General features: G+C 44.8%; 1 protein-coding gene across 1 annotated transcript in view; it reads right to left on the reverse strand.

The window, feature by feature from the left end:
• Nucleotides 1-8,123: 8,123 nt before the first annotated feature.
• SH3RF2 (SH3 domain containing ring finger 2) overlaps nt 8,124-21,589 on the reverse strand; it is an 80,827-nt gene continuing 67,361 nt past the window's right edge. Inside the window, exons 7-11 of the mRNA XM_045026403.1 lie at nt 19,958-20,052; nt 17,396-17,566; nt 13,006-13,238; nt 9,588-9,946; nt 8,124-8,426 (exon numbers count right to left, since the gene is read on the reverse strand). Of these exons, the coding sequence (XP_044882338.1) occupies nt 8,124-8,426; nt 9,588-9,946; nt 13,006-13,238; nt 17,396-17,566; nt 19,958-20,052 (1,161 nt within the window). The remainder of the gene's footprint in view (nt 8,427-9,587; nt 9,947-13,005; nt 13,239-17,395; nt 17,567-19,957; nt 20,053-21,589) is intronic.

Below are 21,589 nucleotides of genomic sequence, written 5' to 3' on the forward strand. Positions count from 1 at the left end.
AAATTAGGGAAGAAAATATATTCTACTATCTCTATTAAAAAAAACAAACAAAAAATGTTTCTATTCTATTCATTTATAACACAATGCAATGTTATGCCATATTAACGGCTATTGGGTTCAATACAGGAACAACTGGATGAAATTCTCTGGCCTCTGCTATGCAGGAGGTCAGACTAGATTATCTAATGGTTCCTTTTGACCTTAAAATATATGAATTTTGGGCTGAAACTTGGCCTAGATATACTATTTTTTCCCATGTTTATATTTTTACCAAGTTTGATCATTTTTATGGCTATCAGGAGCCACTCCAAATAGTGGTTTCTGCCATCAGTAAAATTTAAAAACCAACCACACAAAAGACCAGTCTCATTTACAAAGTGGAATTCAGAGTAAATGACTTGTGTATGGTCTCACTGAAGTTTCTGGCTAACCTCTCATTGGCTTTAGCTGGGCAGGGTCAAGCCCTGAACATGGACTACTTTGGGTGTTCTAAACTGTTACTTTTTAAACAGCTGAGATATTGATAGAAAACAAACATTTTAAAAAGCCACTGTGCATGAAGGAGAAAACACTTTCTATGGATTTTATTACATTTAAATATTTATTTACACAATAAACGGTAATGACTCTATTTAATAAATGATTCATATTATGAAATCACTTGTGTGTATAATCTGTGGGCCAAGCCCTGCATTACTGCTTTTCTGTACTAGGCATGGAATAGGGGGAGAGAGAGAAGGGGGAGCATAAAACCCACCATCGTGCTCCCAAAATTCTGGGCCCTGTTGGGCCTTGAGCAATTTAGAGCAGCCCAATGGCTTCTGTAATTTACAATTGCTTTCCATGTGGTAACTCCTGTGGGTGGTTTCATCACTGAGAAGAGTTGAAGGGTACCATGCTGTGGACACATCCCCTGCACCTCCACAGTGGGAGCTGTGAGGAGAGGTAGTGTGTCCTGTGCTACCAGAAAATCCTCCTTATAGTGGGGGTATTTCCAGGGCAGGAGCGGTTGTCTCAGTAGTTTGCAGTCCCTTTGTGCCACCCTAGAAGACTAAAGGGGCCACAGAGGATTCAGGAAGCTGGTCCGGTATCTATAACACTACAGTGACACATTTACCTATAGCAACATCAAGAGATTTTATACAATTGGCATGTGGTGTTGATTTGGCCTCACTCCTCATACTCTCTCCTATTTCTTCTTACTCTTCAACTATATATTTGATGCCTCTGATGAGTTTTCATTTAAAAAAAATACTTGCTATAAAGCTAACAAACAAAAAAGAGCTACAGAGCCCCAGGTTGAAGTAACCCCTCAAAGCAATGACAGGTCAGAGGCCAGAATGAAAAACATAGGCTGACACCAGTCTTATTTTGCATTATGCCTCTTTCTATTTGCCACATAGTAAATAACTGCTATGTAAGGTAAGGGCTGTCTATCCTCCCAGACTTTTAGCCTTTAACCTGGATTTTGTGGATTTAGGTCAGACCCATTAGTGTTTTAACTTCTTTTTTGTAGTTTATGAAAAATTAACAGGATCAGGGCAGAACATGAAACACTGGGAAACAAGTGACCTATTTAAAATACCTCATGACTAAAATTACAGAACGGATTTGATGTCTAAATGCGCTAAAGCTAATTGCTCTTCCTAATGCTAGTTTTAGAAAATGACCTTGCCTATTCAGGGCAAAATATTTGGAGCAGGAGAAGAAGGGTGCATGGCTTGTCATTTGATCATGACATGTAAATAGACTGTATGCACACGTTAGATAAGATCACTGCTGTGGATATATCATGCTAAGTGATGAGGGATGATGGTAAACTTTGTTGCTTGTTCTGATGCAAACACAAGATTCTTCCCAGTTTTTCTCTGAGCACTCTTGAGATGGATCCAACAAACGTTTCCTAACGTCATCCTATATTTGCAACACTGCTCTACCTATCATGGAAATTGGTCACTAGTCACAACCTAATTCTCCTTAGCATCTGATGCTATTTCTTCTGCACGCTGTTTTCCTGGATGCTAGCCTGCCTTTCCAGTATCAAGACACCTGGATTGTGTCTGAAAGGAGGAACCAAGCATGAGAGGGAAAGAAACCAGGGTTTGGTATTGTACACCTTATTCTCAACTTTGACTAATTTATCACAAGATTTATGATATCTGGTGTCTTTTCACAAAGCCCCAGCTTCTGGAGTCAAGTGATTAAGTGACACTAAGCTTTCATTTCCAGAACGTTTCCAGCGCTACTGGTTGTGGAGCAAATATGAACACTGAAGGCTCAAAAAGAAGAAGGCAAATAAAAGGAATCCCAACTTATGTAGCCCGTGATCTGCATATATACCTCATTTGCATGTCTCAGCTCTTCTCAGCTCCCAGTAAGCCTATAATTCTGAATCTACTTTCCATATGATTGGCCATCCTCCTTGAATGTGACCCATTTATAATCCCAGCCCATCCATCTCATCGAGTGATAAAACTCTCTATTAGGCACCCCCTTCATGGGGCAGATGCTGTCCCTCTGCAACTTCTCTCCCTTGTCCCAACTTCAGTTGAGAACCTCATACTAGAAGGGACCGTGACAGCAACAGAGTAAAGGTGGGGTTGCCTCTAAAGTAGCCTTGCAAAATGTGGCAGATAATGTTTTGATCAGGAGATTTTAATTTCACTGCTTTTGAAGGGGCACGTTTTGTACCTCTGCCACAGCCCTGGGGCTGGAGGAGCTGTCAGCTCCCACTGCAGCCCCTAGGCTGGAGGAGTTCTGGGCCTCCACTGGTTAGCAGGGGCCGCCTTTGTCCCTGCCTGTCCTCCTTTGTGCCTGCCTTTGGTTTTGATGGGTCAGAGACTCCTTTTTTTCATTATTCTCCTCCTTGTGGTAACAGGTGGAAGAGCAGATTTTGGCCCTGGACTGGTAAATTCTCCCATCAGTATTACAAAGCTGTTTGGTTGCCTCTCTGCAGTCACTTCTAGCTAGGGCCATAGTTGTATTCTGCAAGAGAAACTGGTGGAAACGATTGGTTAAAATGTTCTGGTTCTCGCCTTTGCTCTCTCTTCTCTTTTCTTTTCTCATCAGGAAACATGACTGCAGTTCAAGCTCAAGGGGTTAGGTTACTTATTGAAGGACTTCCAGGTCCTTGAGCAGCTAGGCAGGCAATTAAAACAGGGCTGATGAATGATCTGATCTGAACTCCAATTCATTAACTAATCATACAAAATGAGCTGATACTGTGAGCTGAGGAGAAGCCCTGTTCACAAACTTGAGAGAGGTTCATTAACGGTCCCTTTGTCCCCAATGTACTACTTTATTCACTATCCCAGGGCTCCTTTCTGTGCACTTCAGACAATCAAGGCACTCTATTGATGGGGGAGGCTCTGTGCGACCAGCCTGCTCTTTTACATTCAGCTTGTTAGATAAAGAGCAATATATTTTCATTATCCAAACCCCTTATGCTGCACTGCATCGGGAATGATATTCTGACGTTGCTAACTTTTTTTTCTTTGTACTTTTTACATTGTCTGATAATCTGTGACCAAAATGAAAGGCAACGGAGTTATCAATACAGCAAGTTTTGGTCTTGCTATTTCAATTTGCAAGAACTGAGTGCTACAGAGACATCATGAGGGACTGCCAGCTGGGATCTGTTGTGGTGCACCTACATCCAGTATACTGCCTATGACCGCACCAGATGCTTCAGAAAATGGAGCAAGAAACTCCACGGCGAGATAATCTGCCTCTCCTACCCCACCCTCAGAAGCTCTCATCCTAAACCCTATTAGTTGAGATGAGGCTAAGGACTGAAACGTAAGAGTTTCTCTTTTCCTATGCTCTTAAGCACTAATTATCATGTCTCTATCATTGTATATAGCAGGGCTACATGGGAATGTTGTGTATATGTTTGAACAAGCCAGGTTTAGTCATAGGTGCTGGGGGTGCTGCCACACCCGCTGGCTTGAAGTGATTTCTATTATTTACAGGGTTTATGGTTTGGTTCAATGGCTCTCAGCACCCCCACTATACAAATTGTTCCAGCTCCCTTGGGTTTAGTAGCTCATCATCACATTGCACAAGTGCTAGCAGCTGGCATCTGCTTTCACAAATTAAAAAAAACGCATTCAGTGGCCAGAGGCCACCAATGGCATAGACAAAAGGCCTGATCTCCACTGCCTTGTACGGTGTGCTGTCATTTAGGGTATGTCTACTCTTGGAGCTGGGGGCACGAGTCTCAGCTCGTGGAGACATACATGTTCTCTCTCTGATCAAGCTACCACACAAACAATAGAGTCTAGCCACATTGGCGACCCGGGCTAGCCACCTGAAGTATGTACCTATCTGAGACAATAGGCACGTACATGGGGGCGAGTAGCCCCTCCTGCCACCCACGCTGTTGTGGCTATGCTCTGTTTTTAACATGCTAGCTGCATCAGAGCTAGCGTGGGAGGGTTCCTTGAGCTGGGAATTGCACTCCCCGTAAAAAGTGGAGACATTGCCTAAGACTTGTGCAAAGGGGATGTACAATGCTACCAAATGAGAAGTAGCAATGTACCCTCAATTTGCACAGACAAAAACGACAACACAAGGTGCAAACGAGTGGAAAAATCAAGTTGTTTGGTTTTGCTAAAAAATGTCACTCCAATGACTAATGAACATTTTAGAGACAATATCCCTTAGCTAAAGATTCATAACCCCTTTTAAAAAAAACGGCACCAAAAAGCACTAGGTTTCCCCAAATGCATTCAAGGAGACAGAAGAGCCTAACAGACATGGCCTGGATCAGATCTTTTAATAGTTTATACCTATAGCTGGGCAGGTTTGCTTGCTTATGCCCTACCTCCGAATGATGATTTACAGCATACTGATGAAAGGCTAGGTGGCTTTCTATGACCCAGTCTGAAATCTGCTGATATACTAACCAACAGCTGGCTCATCTAAAGCAGCTATGTCAGAGCACCGGGGGAGGGCAGGGGGAAGCCACCCAGGAGAATTAATTATACAGATAGTCACTGGCAAATGCTGCAGGTGTGGAAAACAGTAGAAAGTGGAACCTTGGGTTCAAAATAGAGAGGCTATGGGGGAAAAAGCCATTTTACCCATTCATATGAGCACACTAGAACCAAGCCTAGTGTGATTGTCTTGATTAGGCCATTTGTAGAGCCAGAAGTGTAGTTGCTCTGAACTGTATGTGACCCATGGGCCTGACGTCCGTGATGAAGTGGGTTTTAGCCCACGAAAGCTTATGCCCAAATACATTTGTTAGTCTCTAAGGTGACACAAGTACTTCTGTTCTTTGCTGATACAGACTAACACAACTACCACTCTGAAACGATATGCAATGGCAGCTATTCTTTGTAAGGTGGGGAGTTAAACTTCCGCTTCCTTGCCAGTACGGCAGGACTTGGAGCAGGCATTTCAGTTCTCTTCCAATGCATGCATTTGACTCAACGCTTCCTCAAGTCCATAGGAGGAAGTTAAAGAGAGAGAGAGAGAGAGAGCGCTATGTCCACTGAAGATAGAGAGATAAGGTTCCTAAGGTGCTGAATGCAAGTGCTGGAACAAAATGGAATATTGTAAAGGAGACGCTCTATTTAGACTTAAAAGCTTGTTGCATCATGAACTAGTGGGATCAAGGTGTTTTGTTCATGCACACACATTATGTCTCTGCACTAGATGGACAGAATGATTCTATATAGGATGTTACTGATGGCTGATGCCTTTCCCAGCATTTCAGCTAAAAAACCCCAGTCAGGTTTGAGGCTGTCAATTCCAATTTTGCCTGGAGCATGATTCATGACACCCCACATTTATCAACAGCCAAGCCTGATGTGATAGACTGGGAAGCCTCAGGCAGCTCCAATAAAGATCCTCTCGGATTACTGGCAATTAACCCCTGGCTTAGAAGGCTATGGTACTGTAATGCAAAAGAGCAGGGTGAAAGAGCAAAGGAGAGCCCAGCAGTAGTTATGTAAACTCAACAGGTACTTTAGAACTGTCTGCGTGCAAAGAGAGATTTAAAGAAGGAGAACAGAAAGGAAGCAACACACTAATTCACCAGTGTCTTCAGACTGAAACATATGTTGAGGTAAAGTCACCTTGTAAGGTTAATCTGTAGCTGGGGCAGATTTTCCCACAAGAGACTCCATTCAGGCAGAAAGAGGTTATGGGAATGATTAATTATTAATAACAGAACGCTGTTCATTCTGGGGATACAACGTTAGGTTCCCAGCTAGAAATCTGTGCAATTGTGGTGAAGCTATATTCTCTTCTTCCTTTCCTGAGACCTGCCATCCATGCAAAGGCATGAACATTGGTAACATGAATTTTTTTGTGGCCTGGTTTTTCAGAGATGTGGAGCATCTGCAGTGCCCATGGATATATCAGTGAGAGCTGCAGGTGCTCGGCAGCACTTCTGAAAATCAGACCATTACAATTGAATAAACCACTAAAGTCCTTCCTCAAAACTATACCTATACTAGCCAGATCCAGCTTGTATTAGCATACTGCTAATCAGCTTCCCTTTCATGAAGAAACCACCTCTCTCCATGTGGATGATAAGATACAGTGAGATGAGTGAGGTTTCATATCACCTGTGGAAAACACGAGTTTGCAAAGCCACACAACTATCCATTATATGATACTGAATATGGAATGATGCATACACCCAAACAAGTGCCACATATTCAACGTGATCGAAACACTTATGAACTTGGACCTTGTTCCCATTGCATCGTGACAGCGCTAGCAGAATCAGGCTGATCGAAAAGAAGGGGGCTTTTTGCTTACACACACACACACATGCTTTGAGTCCTGAGCAGTGACAGGGAAAGGAAATACTGACAGTGAAATTGGCACTTTGGTAAAATAGCATGTAGTTATTTTGGGCCAGGAGATATCTCAATCAGAGTTTTTGCGCACAGTGTTTCAGTGCTTTGATGCCATGGTGATAGGTATCCTAAATATACCCAAGATATATAGAGAGATACTGATGTGAGGAGATCAAAGTGGGGGTGGATGTACTTTAAAGTGACAGCTCTAAAGACTGGTTCTGTTGTCTTTGTCCAACCCCTTCCAGTTACTAAATACACCCACCTTCCTGTTTAACACCAAACCCTGTTATGGTGAAAGGGTTGCAAAATATATTATATGTATCCTTAGTCACCTAGCCCTTCACATTTGGGTCTTTGCTGCATACCTAGACATCACAAACCTCAACATGGACCCGGAATTTTAAAAATCCATTTAGGATTTAAATAGGGGGAAATAGCATTGCAGCTGAATCACAGGCATCTAGTAGGTGCTGCCTATACTGTCCAAAAATCAGAAAAAAAACAACCAATCAGCAGAAGCAAGATCCAAATCACATGACTGCAAGGACTCAATGACTGTCGTAAACAGCTGCAGCTTAGTGCTGATTGCAGGGCAGGGTTATCTCCCCAGAAAATTACCTCTACTCTCAGGCTCAAAAACTGAAGCAAAAACCCATCAAAGGGGAACTTGAAAATTCATCCACGAACTGCCTGAATTTGATTTATGGTTTCTTTATCCTGTAGAGCTGAGAAAGGTAATGAACCAGAGTTTTGATCTCTATGGGCTTTCATAGCAGAGAGGAGACCAAAAAGGTTTAACTATTTCTGATATATTCACACTTCTTCCCTCTTCCACTTTTCTGTAAGGCTGGCTGCAAGCTATCGGAGGATACCAGAGAACACTGGTTTTGCGGGGACCACAGACCCATTCCATGTTGATCTGTGGTGCTTGCATCTACTCACTGGGGCAGTGTGGGCTGATGACATTGGATGCATTGCCATGACATACAGATGGATGTGGATCATATGCATTTAAAATGAGACTCTACCATAAGATTATAGAGAGTTGCTGACCCCATCCCAGTTCCATAGAGACCCCCCCACAAGTTACTGGCTGGCCACCTGCTGCTGCAGATATCGTGAGTGCCTGAAGGAGGCCTTGCTCCCCATGGAACTGGGGTCTGGTAAGTTCCTGACTGGATCTGTAGCTCCTGTAAGGAGAAGCGGGAGTGGTGGCAGGTTGGTGTGAGGTCTGTGGGGGGCTTGTTTTATCACAGAGGGGAAAACCCCATTTGAAAAGGAAAGCAATTAAATGGAAAAAACCTGTCAGTTCTCAGAAACGCTGCTGTAGTTCTTTTTGGTAGGGAAGGTCAGTTGCCCCGCCTGGGCGGAAAGATCCAGCGATGATGTCTTTGGGTGCAGCGTCCTCCTCGGATGCACTGGGCTGGAGCTGACTCGGTGTGAATAGAGAGCTGTCATGTCAGGGCCCAGGGTGTTTGCTTCTGGCTGGGCTGCCTCTGTGGCTGCGCCCTGCTCAGTTTTGCCACCTGGATGGTTTGGTGATGGCTGTGAGCTGTGTCGCTTGGACGGAGGTGGGCTGTAGTTCTGAAATCTCACTGTTTTCACTTGCTGAAATGTGAACAGAACCAAGAGTTACTACTGCTGAAACACAATGAGTCTCTGCCTTTGCTTTGATCTGCTGTGGCATTGTGCTGCTAGGATGGAGCACAGATACTTTCCCTGCAGGGGACTAGGTACACAACAGAGGGTGTGTTAGGGTGCCCCACGCCTGGGATGGTGTGCAGCAATGGAGTGGTTAGAGGCTTTACAATGTGTACTGTACCAGGCGGGAAACATCAGAAGAGCATAGAGGGTACCAGAATAATTGGATACCACACAATGGGGGCGATATGAGAACCTAGAGAGGCAGGATTGGATACAGTATGAGTTAAAATGGAGGAGAATATAGGCTATGGAATGGTGGGGAGACCTCTGAGAGAGGCTGACCTCTATCCCGCTGTGCCATTCACCCAGAATACATGGGTGTGTTCAGAACCTGATTTCCATCCTCTGGCTCTCTTTTACCTGGGACTCTGGAAAGATGAATCTCTAGCTAATATGCTACCCAGAAACCTCTGGGCTGGCCTCATTTTGTGGGACTTGGGTGGCTTTTACAAAGTTATTCTGCAGGTGCCACCTCTGGGGAAAGTTGTCACCAGGGTAGTTTCACTCCTCGAATGGAATGATTTGAGGTTTTTTACTACAGATGTCAACCAGAAAACACCCAACCTATTCCACAGAGAAGCAATTAACACACAAGCAAAGGAAGCCAGCCAGGAGTCTCAGAAGCCCTGGCAGGACAAGCCTGAGTTCTAATACCCAGATTCGGAGGTTCTTACTCATTTCTCACTCAAGCCCTCATGGACTCTTGCCTGGATTAAGGTCTGGGTAAATTTGTGAGGATTTGGCCATAAGTGAGCAGGGGCTTTTGCAGACAGAAGAGTCCACAATATCTGTGCCCTGTGAATGGTTTCATTCCAACAACAATAAACTTGGGGTGGGGTTGGGTGTAGAAGGGGGGCAAAATCCTGAGAACTTGGGCACAAATCTCAATGAATCACATTAGGAGTCTTGCCTGAGTATGGACTCACTGAAGTAAGAACCTCCTGGGATCTGAACCATGGTGAATAGTCAGCTGAAACCTAAGGTCGGTCCCAGCAGGATTTTCTGGACTTTCCAGAGGTGGAGGGTCAGTGTACCGCTCCTTGCAATGACTCAGCCTTACTCTACCTTTTCGGTGCTGTTCCGGGAGGTATCTGGTTTCACCAGGATGGAGGGCGGAGCTGATGGAGGTGGCTTTGGAGCTGGTTCACTTTTTGCTGGGGATTCTTTGGCATCCAGGATCACTGAGCTACATACAGAAGGAGATCTGCTTTCACCCGCTCTGGGCACAAGCAGCAATGAAGCATCGTGGGAGGCGCTTGGCCTGGCTCCTGGGTCCACCATGCCAGGGGTGCCATGGGGCTGAGAGGAGACATGCTGGTAAAGCTGAAGTTGCTGGGGCCGCACCGTGGCAGCTGGAGCGCGACTGAGGGAACCGACAGCCTGAGTGAGAGCTCCGGGCTGCACAGGTCTCTGCAATGATCCATCTGCAGAGAAAGATCGTTTTGAAGTCAATAGGTGATGAAGGTTAAAATAAACAGGTGCCAATGGGCAAATATGAAAATTTAAAAAGAATCAGAAAAGAGAAAAACTCTCATGTTTCATCCCCTTCCACCAGCTCTTGTTGGTTGCTGAGACTCTGCTGTCTGAGGCAGGCTCGGACTGAATTCCTACAGGTCTGCAGGGGCCTTTGCAAAGTTGGGGGCCCAATATAAATGACAGGTGAGCAAAAATGACTTCTTCCACTCCCCGCAATTCCACAGGGATTCCCTAAGCAGGCTTTGCAGGTAACGGATCGTGCCTTTTATCTGAGAATTTCAAAGCTTAATGAATTCATTTTCCCAGCACTTCTTTTTATTTGTACAGCACCTAGCACAATGGGGCCTCAGTCTGATTGAGGCCTCAGCATGCTGGGGCAATACAAACAATAAGGTGTGGTATTAGATAAGTACTGTTGTCATCATTTTCCAAATGTAAGGAAATGAGGCACAGAGACAATGCGATTTGCACTAGGCAACGCAATAAGTCTGTGATGGAGTCAGAAATAGAACTGAGGAGCCTGAGTCTGGAGTCCCCTGCTCTAACCACTGGACTTTACTCCCCTCCTCTTTGTCAGTTAATGTAGGCTGAACTCAATCCATGGACTTTAAAAATAAAAAAGTTCTTAATTCTTCTGCCTTCTATATGGCAATGGGCAGGACAGGCTTGACGTTCTTCAATCTGCCTGTATGCTGCAGGACCATTAAGGTGACCAGACAGCAAATGTGAAAAATCGGGATGGGGATGGGGGGTAATAGGAGCCTATATAAGAAAAAGACCCAAAATCGAGACTGTCCTTATAAAATCAGGACATCTGGTCACTCTAAAGACTACAACTATCTCAGGCTTTGAGCCATGTTAACACAGCATAAAAATACTGAATTTCCATGTTGACTCTTGCATCAATGACACGTCGCACACTGATTCACCACAAAATTCTTCTACTCCCCCCACTCCCCTCGCCCTGGACAAATTGAAGTAGGTGGGTAGAACCCCAACCTAGAAGGATCTGATCCTGCCAGGTGCTAAGGTCCTTGGGCGAAGACCTTGCTTGCTGTGTGCCCTCAACTACCACTGACTTCACAGAGGTGGGCTGTTTTTTGCTAGTCAGCTACTAATCCCAAGCATGAGCCCTATACTTAGGGTGACCAGATGTCCCGATTTTATAGGGACAGTCCTGATTTTTGGGTCTTTTTCTCATACAGGCACCTATTACCCCCACCTCCTGTCCCGATTTTTTTGACATTTGCTATCTAGTCAGCCTACCTATACTGAGCCCTCACTAGCAGGTCTCTCAGCTGTGTGACATTTGTTGTTTACACATCACAGCCTATTCCATTTGAATGTTTACTTTACAGGTGATGCATGCTTTATTCCTTCTGCAATTTCCCACTGCTTGAAAGATTGATTTGAAACAGAACCACAGTGGGGGAACGAGTCCTTTAAGGTAAAACAACTTTTAAGATAAATCCAATTTTGAGCCTAAAAACATTGCCTGTGTTCTTTGCAAATGAACCTCACCCCCTGCCAGTGACTCTGCATAGCTCAAGTAGCAGTTCAGGCTGAAACAACTGAAAAATGCATTGCTTAGTTGCTTAAATATAGCTGGAGATTTATTCCATGACAGTCTGTGCTGTCTGAAATAAACCTTGCCAACCTCATGGAAAGAATGCAGCACACTGAGCTCTGCATAAGCCCCTGGAAAGGATCCTTTTGTGTGTCAAGTCAGGAATTTGGAATAGCAGGAGAAGGGAGAAAGGATGGTCTTGTGGTTAAGCCAGGACTAAGAACAGGAGCGTTGGGTTTGATTGCCAGCTCTGCTATAGACTTCCACTATGACCTTATTCATTCTGTGCTTGTTTCCCCATCTTTAAAATGGGTGCAATAATACTTTCTTATCTCCTGCAGGCTTCTCTGAGGCCTGATTTGGTGATATTTGAGGCGCTCAGCTATTACAGTTATGCCAATAAATAGATCATACACTTCATCCTGATGAAGTGTGAGTATGCCCTCTGGACTGAAATGCAGCCACTTCTGGAGTAGAAGGCGGCAATCAACCAACATATAGAGCAGTAAGGGAAGATTAGGGTCAAGGACATGGGTCAAACACCTACTCGGACTCAGAAAGTGACATCTAAGCCCTTGTTTGCACCCAAAAATCCAGTAGTGAGATGTCTAAGTGCTGTCAAATGGACCCACAATTATGTCTGTTCACAAAATTTCACCTGCAGTTCTTTGCAGGTACAAAATCAGAGGTCATGTTGAAGCTCTTTGAAAGATCAAAGCTTTACATTCTGGAAGAGCCAAATTGATCCCTCTGTAACTCCCAGGACTCCAGCCTTAGGGTCTCAGTATTTAAGGACTCCTGCAAACCCCACCTTCTCTTACTTTAAGCAGCCTGGAGATCAGTTAATTTAACAAGGAGGAACAAGGAGTGGGAAATGACAGTGCAGATCTAGTCAGTCTATATGTTTTAATCAGGACATATTTGACCGTCAAACCCTCTCTCCTGACTGACCCCCCAGTCCATCCATCTGCAGGTTTTACACAAGACTAAGGCCTGGCCTACACGTAAAGGTTAAGCTGACAGAGCTATGGCATTCAGGCATGTGAAATATCCACCCACCAGACCATCAGGGGAGGTGCAGCTGGTCACCAGACGAATGCTTCTGTTGACTTAGCTACTGTCACTTGGGGAGGTGGAGTTCCTACAGCAATGGGAAAAACTCCTTCCATAGCTGTAGGTTGTGTCTATGCTATGGGGTTACAGCAGTATAGCTCTAGCACCGTGGCTATGCCACTGTAGTGCCAATCATGTAGACATTGCCCCCGTAGGCTTCCATCCCAGCTGGATGCATTCTGTAAACTCGTCGCACACTCTAGGAACTGTAGCATGTTATTTATCACCTCATTCCTGAGTGTGTGTGTTAATTAAGGGCTCCCAGTACCACTTGCCCAGCTGGGAACACACTCACAGGCCTGTCTTCACCCTCCCACCAGAACTTACTCTTCCTAGTACTGCCACGTCCTCGCCTCAGTGACGTTTGTCCTGAGGTGGCTGGCACAGCTACGTTTCTCTGTGGCGAGTTCAGCACAGTGGGCGTGAAGGCCGATTTCAAAGGCCTGCTTTGCCTTGGGCCATTCTCTGAGATGCTCCCCTGGGAGGAGAGTGAGGCAGTGGATAACGTCCAAGTGGCATACAGGGAAGGCATCCTGGATTCAGAGAAATTGGGTGACTTCCTGCTTGTATACATTGGAAAAAAGGTGGGGGGAAGGAGGAGAAAGAGAGAGAGAGTTAATTAAATATAGCTACGGAGAGGCACACCTCAAATCCAAATCTTCAGTTCCACACACACACGGTGTCTTTTTGTTTTGGTTCAGCCCATTATAAAGAAAAGGACTGTTTGCAAAACTGTGGAGCCAGAGCGGAATTTTTAACAGCCCACCCCTCCCTAAGGTTCATCAGTTTTTTAATAAAACCCTTCTGGAATCCCTGCAGGGTTCCATTAGAACAAGCGTTCTCAGCCCTATTGCTCCCACCACTCACACATGCCCACTTTGTACCTGGGCCTTCTCAGACACGACCTAGACTCCTTTGCAACCATTCCCATGGGGTGCCAAAAGGAAGGGGGGCTTTTAGGTGCCAGTGTTCTACCATAATGCCGCAGGGGACATGCCAGGTAATTGCTGTGTGGAGCTGCAGCATTTGTCCTACTTATTAATGTGTTAGGCAGCACAGAAGCCATCAAAATCTTGCAGACGCTGTTAGGAGTCACATGTAAATAAATACTCCTTATTAGGTTTGCACTCCGCCCATGGAGTTAGGGAAGGAAAGCTATTGTGCTGTAGTTAGCTTAACATGCTCTGAAGCGAGCTTGGTGAATTAACCTCACCCGGTGTTCTGGTCTGATCTGTGCCTCTCCAAAGGCACATTTTTCATTTCAGTGTTACTGTAAAAATTCCATGCCGCTAAAAGATGCTGGTTTTGTTCATTCGGCCTGTCCCCGACCCCTTGTCTTGCACTGAATGAGCTGGGCAAGAGAGCCCGTTGGCTCGCTGACATCCCACCTTGGCTCTCGGTACAGCTCTCACCAGAAAGCACGAAGGGAGCGCAATGATCCTTAAGGAAAAGGCTGTGGCAGCTTTCGCACTCCTGGCCCTTCTGACTCCAGTTGCCTAGCTGCTGTTCGGGCCCCATTGTGAGCAGCCGCCACTTCCCATTATTCCTCTCCTCATCTGTTTTCCTTGGAGAGGGCATGTTGGGCTTTTCACCTAAATCCGTTAAATTGCCATAAAGGCCTTCGATCTCCCACATCAGCCTGATGCTTAAATAACCCTCTCAAATGCTCCTAATTCAATGGAAAAGTCAGCCAGGGTAAAGGCTGTCTGCTAACTCCTCTGAAAGGGGGAAGACGGTTCCTTCTGACTTTTCTCTTTCCCTTCCCATGGCTTTCTCGGACAGTAGAAGAATGATTTATGGTTTAATAACAGGTGATTCATCAAAATAACTGGCGCGTCAATTTAGTATGATGAACTGTCCAAAGGAGGATACAGAAGAGCAGCTCCAAAATTGGTGCTTCTGGCTGAGGCGACTTTAGGGTAGCTGGGGTTTGTGTTGGACTGTTTGTTTGCTCTGTTTAGCGGGAAGGTGGGACCATGGTATTATCAGAGGCTGTATCGCAGCGAAATGAGCCAGAGAGACAAAGAATAATCACTGGCTCCCTTTAAATCAGGGAGGATGTTTGGAGGGCTAATGCTGGGATCAAAGCGGCAGCATCGCCTTCAGTCTGAAGTGAGAATTTAACACAGTGAAATATAAGCAGGAAAAGAAAAAAGGAGCCAGAGTCTATCTGTCAATGTCAGAGATAATGTGGCGTGAGTTAGGCCACCATTAGGCTATTTCAGCGGGTCAAAGCCTGAGTTTCTTGATAAGTTTTCACATAGTCCAAACTCAGGCACACTTCCATAGCTGAGCGGCTGCTCGCTCCTTCATCAAAAAGGCATCACTCCTTTGTACCATCCTGGGGCACTGGCTCAGCAGTGACTCGCTGGGTAGGGAGCCACTTGCAAATCCCAGTACCTGCTTCTGACACCACCCTGGAGTTTGTAATGTGTCTGTGGCTTTCCAGGACTTTGCAGTTTCTAGGGCATGCTAGCTGCACAGGACTTCATGGCCATAGATTAGCATAGAACTAAGCTTCTGCTGTTGTTAAAGCACAGGCATCTTGGGCAGGAGCCGGAGGAGAAGCTCACGTTATCAGTGTATCAGAATTCTGGCTTGTCTCTGCTCTGCCACTAGAGGGCAACACACATCTTGAGCTGGTCTGACCTTCCCTCAGTGGTGAGGTACTCCGTTCCTGGCAAGGTTTCTGAGGTAGGGCATGCTATCTTTTTGGAACTGGGAAGTCCCGGGCAGTTGGGTGGGTGGCTCTAGCTAGGATTAAGTCCCCAGGCCTCATTTTCCCTGTCATGTGTGCAGAGTTTTTGAACTAGGCATGAAGGATTTAAGCAGTTGGGAAGCAGATCCAGATAGGGCTTGGGAACCTTCCAGGCCTGGCTGCTGCATCTCAAAAGTGGGTGCAACAGTGAGGGAAAGTCTAGAGGACAGAGGGTCATTCCCCATTGCTCTGCACCACATAGGACTGTTTACACCAGTGTGAAATGCTCCTAGATCAGGATGGGAGTGTTTTACTTCACTTTGCAGTTTGTAAGGGACTGTGCACAGTGCAGGGCAATGGAGAATCAGGCCCTACGTTACGCTGCTCATGCTCCAGGAAGGATGAGCTTTCTCGTTGGACCCATTTATACAAAATCAAGATGGAGAGAACATTTGTTTGGGGAGCTACTCCTAGTGCTGGTGTGGGGCACCCCCTCCTGTGACAGTCTCCTTTCTAAGTGCTGACCAACCTCATCTCGAGGTGCTATCTATTGATATCTATAAATCAGTCAATCGGATGTGTATGGCACCTATCACCGTAGTACCAAGCACCTTGCAATCTTTCATGTATTTATCCTCACAACACCTCCCTGGAGTAGGGAAGCAGTATTTACCTGCGTTTTTATGGCTGCAGGTACATGCTATAGTGCTTTCTCCAATCCAGTTTTGAGTAACCAAAGGGTGGCACTATTCCCTTTAGCAGACTCCCTCCCTAGCAATCCCTCCCATCTCTGACACTCAAGCTTCATTTTCACATGCATTACTTCATCTCCCTGTTCCTTGGATCAGCCCAAACAATTCCGCTCCCACCTTGGCATTCACTCCCTTGAGTGACAGGCTGTTGCATCTGCAGAAAGGGCTATGCTGCTTTGATGTGATCACATTTGAAAGGAAAGTGGGTAGGTTTGGAAATTATCCCCACAAGTCCTTTGCTGTTCATCTCTGCATATCGCTCTCCCACTTTTCTCTGATGTCCACCCCTGCCTTGCTTGTACGAAAGAAAAGAAGCTGTAGCAATCCACAATGAATTTTTCAGCAGTGGAATCTCTGCTTTAAAAAAAAAAAGCCTCGATGTTCCTAAAAGATGTTGCCTAGGTACTGACTTGTCCTTGTTCAGGGAGCAAGCTATCGATTTGTGGAAACAATTTAATCATCTTTCTACTTTGTCCCTTTTGATTGTCTACTTATCCTGAAGCACCTCAGAGGGGACTAAGTGTGCATCCATGCTGCCTCTCCCAGATTGTAACCTTCCAGTTACTACTCTACAGGGTTGCTAATGCACATTTATATGGCTAGGTCAACACCTTCCAACGTTTGGAGAAAACAGCTGCTCTGAAGACAGTGCTTTGATTTCAGTAGGGTCTTGAAACAAATATAAAGGGGATTCTTTACTGAGGCCACTGGGCACGGAGAGACCCTCTGGTTCCTGATGGCTCTTTAGCTCCCAGAATAACTAAGCATGTTGCCTCATGTTACTAAACAGGGTTTCCTTAAATCTTGGAGTAGACTAAGCAATATTGAAAAGGGCTTCTGACTGCATTACACTGTTGAAATTTCAGATTCAAAAGAGATGAATGAAGGATGTCGCCATACTGCTCATCTGTCCATCTTATCTGGACCATACGGCAATTCCTACAAGAACACTGATCCATCCAATTGGGTATCTTACAGCTGGTGGTGGCCAGTGCCTGATCTTCAGAGGGAGGTGAAAGCACATATAGTGCATATGGCCAATGGCATAGTGTGAAATGAGATCCGGTTATTCTGGAGGGGTGGCAGCAGGACAGCATTCCATATACCCATGGTGTTGACAGCCATGATCAATATTCTAGGAACATTTCACTGCCCTGGAGCCAGGCAATGGGCTTCTTGCATTATATCCTCCCATGATGAGCAGATATCAGATTATCCACTCGCCACTCCCTCTACAAATAAGTTATTTCACATAAGGAAATCAGACCTGAAAAGGGGGACGACATAGTTACTGGGGAAGATCCCAACTCTTCCAGTGACCAACGACATCCCCCTGAGCCAGCCTTCATGGTACTTCCCGAAAACACGAACACCTTCTCCCTTCTGCAAATCCAGCTCCTCCGGTCCATGAGCAGAGTAGGAGTGTAGAGCGACGCACCTGGTGATACACAGGAAATTAGAGAAGTGCAGACATGCACTATGGAAAAGTAGCCTCCCCTGTGTGCTGTAAGGATAGGAGATGACACAACAATCCTGTTTCTAATCTTTCTGGGAGCTGATGCTGTTGGTTCTATGTGAGCAGAGCCTATTGCCTGAAGCATCTTCAGATGGCACTCACATCATATATCTGGGTGCTGTCATGAATGTGGAAAGGCTTTGTAGGAAGGAAACTGCTTACATCTTAAGGCCAGGGGGGATATGAATAAAAGAGAAGCTGCCAGGAATGAAGAATTAAGCAGTCTTTGTCAACTTTTTTTGACCTAGTACTGTCAGTCTCAGCCAAAGGAGCCCAGCAAGTATTGGGGAGGGAGGGAGGGGGCTGTTTTTGTTCTCAAACCATAAATACTCCACTGAAATACCCAATTAGGGACTGAATTATGCCTCTTCCAAAGCAGAGCAGCACTAGAGCGCAGGTGAGGTGCACCACCCAAAAGACTGTGTCAAGGAGGCATTATATCTTTGAAAGGCACAATGGGATCAATATGTGGTCAGTAGTAGGACTTGCTAACCTGGGTCATCCTGCCAGCATCTGTTGGCTATAATCTCACCCAGACACATCCAAAGGGACTGTGAGCTCCATAGAAAGCATTAGCCAGATACCCCCCCTTCTACTTTGCTTTCCCCAGCATGTACTGCCACGTTATGGCTGTCTCCTGTACAAGTGTTTGGGGGCTCCCTGTACCCTGTCTCTCCTGCTTAGCAAACCTGGTCAGAGAGCTGTGTTTAAAAAACAAAACAAAACAAAAAAAACCCCACTGATTCCAATTGTGTAATGAGATTGCTTGTTCTCAGCAGGGGGGCCTCGTGAGACAGAATGGCAAAAAAAAAAAAAAAAAAGGAAGACAAAACATCAAAAAATCTCATTCACCCTGTTTTTCAATTATACCACTTTCCCAGGGCCCTGTGGCTTTTTTTTTTAAAAGAACTTTTATTTGTCTCAAGGGAGACACATTTTATCTAATTGCATTGTTTTTTCCCCCCCAGGTGGGATGTCTGTTCTCAAATATTAATCTGAGTAGCAGATGCTACAGCAACGATCATCCCCTCAAAACCAAATGTTATTAAAAAAAAAAGGAGACTGTCAAGGACTTTTTGCTAGTTCTTAAAAGCGATTGTTCTCTCTGTTGGTCATAACAACCATTTGGAAGTTTGAAATTGAAATGTCTTTCCTTAAAGAGGATTTTTCCTTCTATTATTTGTGCAGACCTGCTCTCACTCCCCAGTGGTTTATTTTTTTTAATTGAAGTACCACTCTTAGGCGGTAGCTTGCACTCATGCTAGTTTGTTCCTGTAGGTTCTGAGCAATGAACTGAGCAAATTAGGGACCCAATCCTACTAACACTTCAGTATGGCCCTAGTTCTGCAAATTCTTCCACATGTGCTTAACTGCAACCCCTTGTATACTCCCATTTCAGGTCATTAGGATTACTCATGGATCTAAAGTAAGCCATGTGTGTAAATCTTTGAAGGATCAGGGCCTGTGTATGTAAGTTTATGCGTGAGATTAACTCAAGTTATACACCTTACTAATATGTATTTATCTTTGCAGGATCAGGATCTAGATTTTCATTGCAGAAGTGCTCATGAAAAGTAGACTGCATTCATGCTGGTTTGTTCTTGTAGGGTTGCTTATCATGAGAGCTAGGCTGCTGATTCTTGTCCAGGAGACAGACAAACAAAACGCTGCAATATATTTATTTGCAAATTTTAACTCTACATATATTTTTGTCTGAATGATTTGTTTTAAAAATCAATTAACTTTTAAATAATTTCTTCAGTCAAATAATTAGTTAAATTTAAAGCGCATTTCAATTCACTTAAATAATTTGGTTTGAAAATGTAGAAACACATGAGTAATTCAATGGGCATTGGAAAGAGATAAACAATCAGAAAGGTATTAAAAACCACAGTGTTAGGATTGTAGTAACTGAAATATGATGATCATACTAATTTAATTTGAGCCAGAGCACTCAGAATCTATGAAAAGCCCTTGTGTGCTGCCAATATTCTATCTATGTTTTCTGCTGCTCTACGTCCTTTCACTTCCCTCAGAGTCAGACTGTGAGTTCAAGAATTTTACTAGGGCTCTGGTGGCTAGAATGCACAAGAAAGAACTATGAGTCCATAGAATTGCAGCTTCTAATCGGGTTTTTGCTCCTCATCGGTATGTGACTTCAGGAAAACACTTAGTGTCCATTCTGCCTTGGCTGGGTAACCCCCAGAAGTCCCAATGAAAATGAGACGCCATATATCAAGATGGGATTTCACGAGTCAAGCTCCCCGCCACCCTCTGAAACAAAAGCAACAAAGTTTCAATACTCCTACGTACATGTTAGCTGATATGTGTTGCTGAAGATGGGGAAGGGTGACGATGGCAGTTGAGTGCCCCAGGGATCCTGGTGCAGTATAATAAGAAGCGCTGACCTACAATGAAAAATGGAAACAAAGTAAGTAGAATAAAATGACCTTGAGTTTAAGCTCCTTCAGCCATCAGAACCCCACTGTGAAGAGTGTGAAATGACCCCACAATCATTTGCCACCAAAACAAGGAAACATGCCATGTTCCACAGAAGTGTTCTGTTGCTTTATTACCCCGATGGCCTTGAATATCACAGAACGGTTTGTGTAGGGGCGGGGACATACTGAATTCCAGCCCAGTTCAGTAGTGATTGCTGTCATCTTTTCAGTGGACTGTTGTCTCAATTCATTTCCCAGTGGACAGGTTATCTACATTCCAAACCTCTTGTCTACACCACAGTAGATGCCCATTGGCAACCTTGCTGCCAGTCACAGAAGAGATGTCCAGAGGCTGCATGGGTCATGGAAACTTAAGCTACTACCCATTCATCTCTCAAGGTGGCCTCTCTACATCAACGCTGATGCACCTAGGTGGATCAGTGAGGAGGAAGCTTGCACTGTCACTGCTCAGGCTGTACCATTCTGTGAGTAAAGAGTGGTGTCTAATTTCGAGGGTTGTCAGCCCGGCACCTTTCACTAGCGCCTATTGGACTTGCATTCACACACAGGGCTTGATTTTCCCCTGACTTACACTGGTTTTACAGCTGTGTTACTCCACTGACTTCAGGGGAGCTATTCCTCATTTAAACTGGTCTAAGTAAGAAGACAATGAGCCCCACACATTTTAAAATGGAGGCATAGTAGGGTTTTGCCTAGTTTCGGAATTCAATACATCATCATTTTTTATTCAGTTCTCCGGCTTATGCTACCCTTAGTGCTACTGCTGCATGGCACAGAAAAATGGCCAGGTAGATACTTTCCCATTGCTGGCAAGGTGCCAAGCTACAGGTTTATTAGGAGGGCTAATCTTGTGTTTGTGGAGATTTTCAGCACACTGATTAAACAGGATAAACATCATCTAACTGCCATGACTTTCAAATGTTATGTCTGAGCCTCAAATCCCCTAAATCTGTAATCACGGCTGATCGTATAAATATGAGATCCGCTTGAGGGCAGTGGAGTTCATTCCTCTTTTTGGTTTTTTTCCCCTCTTTCCTTTTGGATTAGTCCTACAACAGGGCGAGTCCTCGATTCATTTGTTGGGACTGATATGTACTCCAGGCATGAAACCTAGAAGGGAAGAGGAGCTGGCAGGGGTTGACAAAATGTTATTTAAAAATCATAAGTGTGATAACCAGGGGGAAGAATGTCACCTCAGTCAGGTGAGTGGGACTGTATAATTATAATTTCATTTACTAAACTTCAACCAAGTGTTTGGCTCTGTATGATACACAAATAAGACAGTCCTCATGTCAGGGAGCTTGCAGCAATAACAGTATTTATTATTATTATCTGGTATTTATAGGGTGCATATCATCCTAAGAGCTCAAAAAGCATTTCATGAATATACAAAGCTCCACTGACATGCAGCCACTTCTGGGGTGGCAGGTGATAACTATGTGGCACACAGCAAGCTGCAGAATAGTTTGGGAAGTGGGGTCTT

This window comes from Mauremys mutica, chromosome 8 (assembly GCF_020497125.1).
Source record: "Mauremys mutica isolate MM-2020 ecotype Southern chromosome 8, ASM2049712v1, whole genome shotgun sequence".
NCBI lineage: Eukaryota > Metazoa > Chordata > Testudines > Geoemydidae > Mauremys > Mauremys mutica.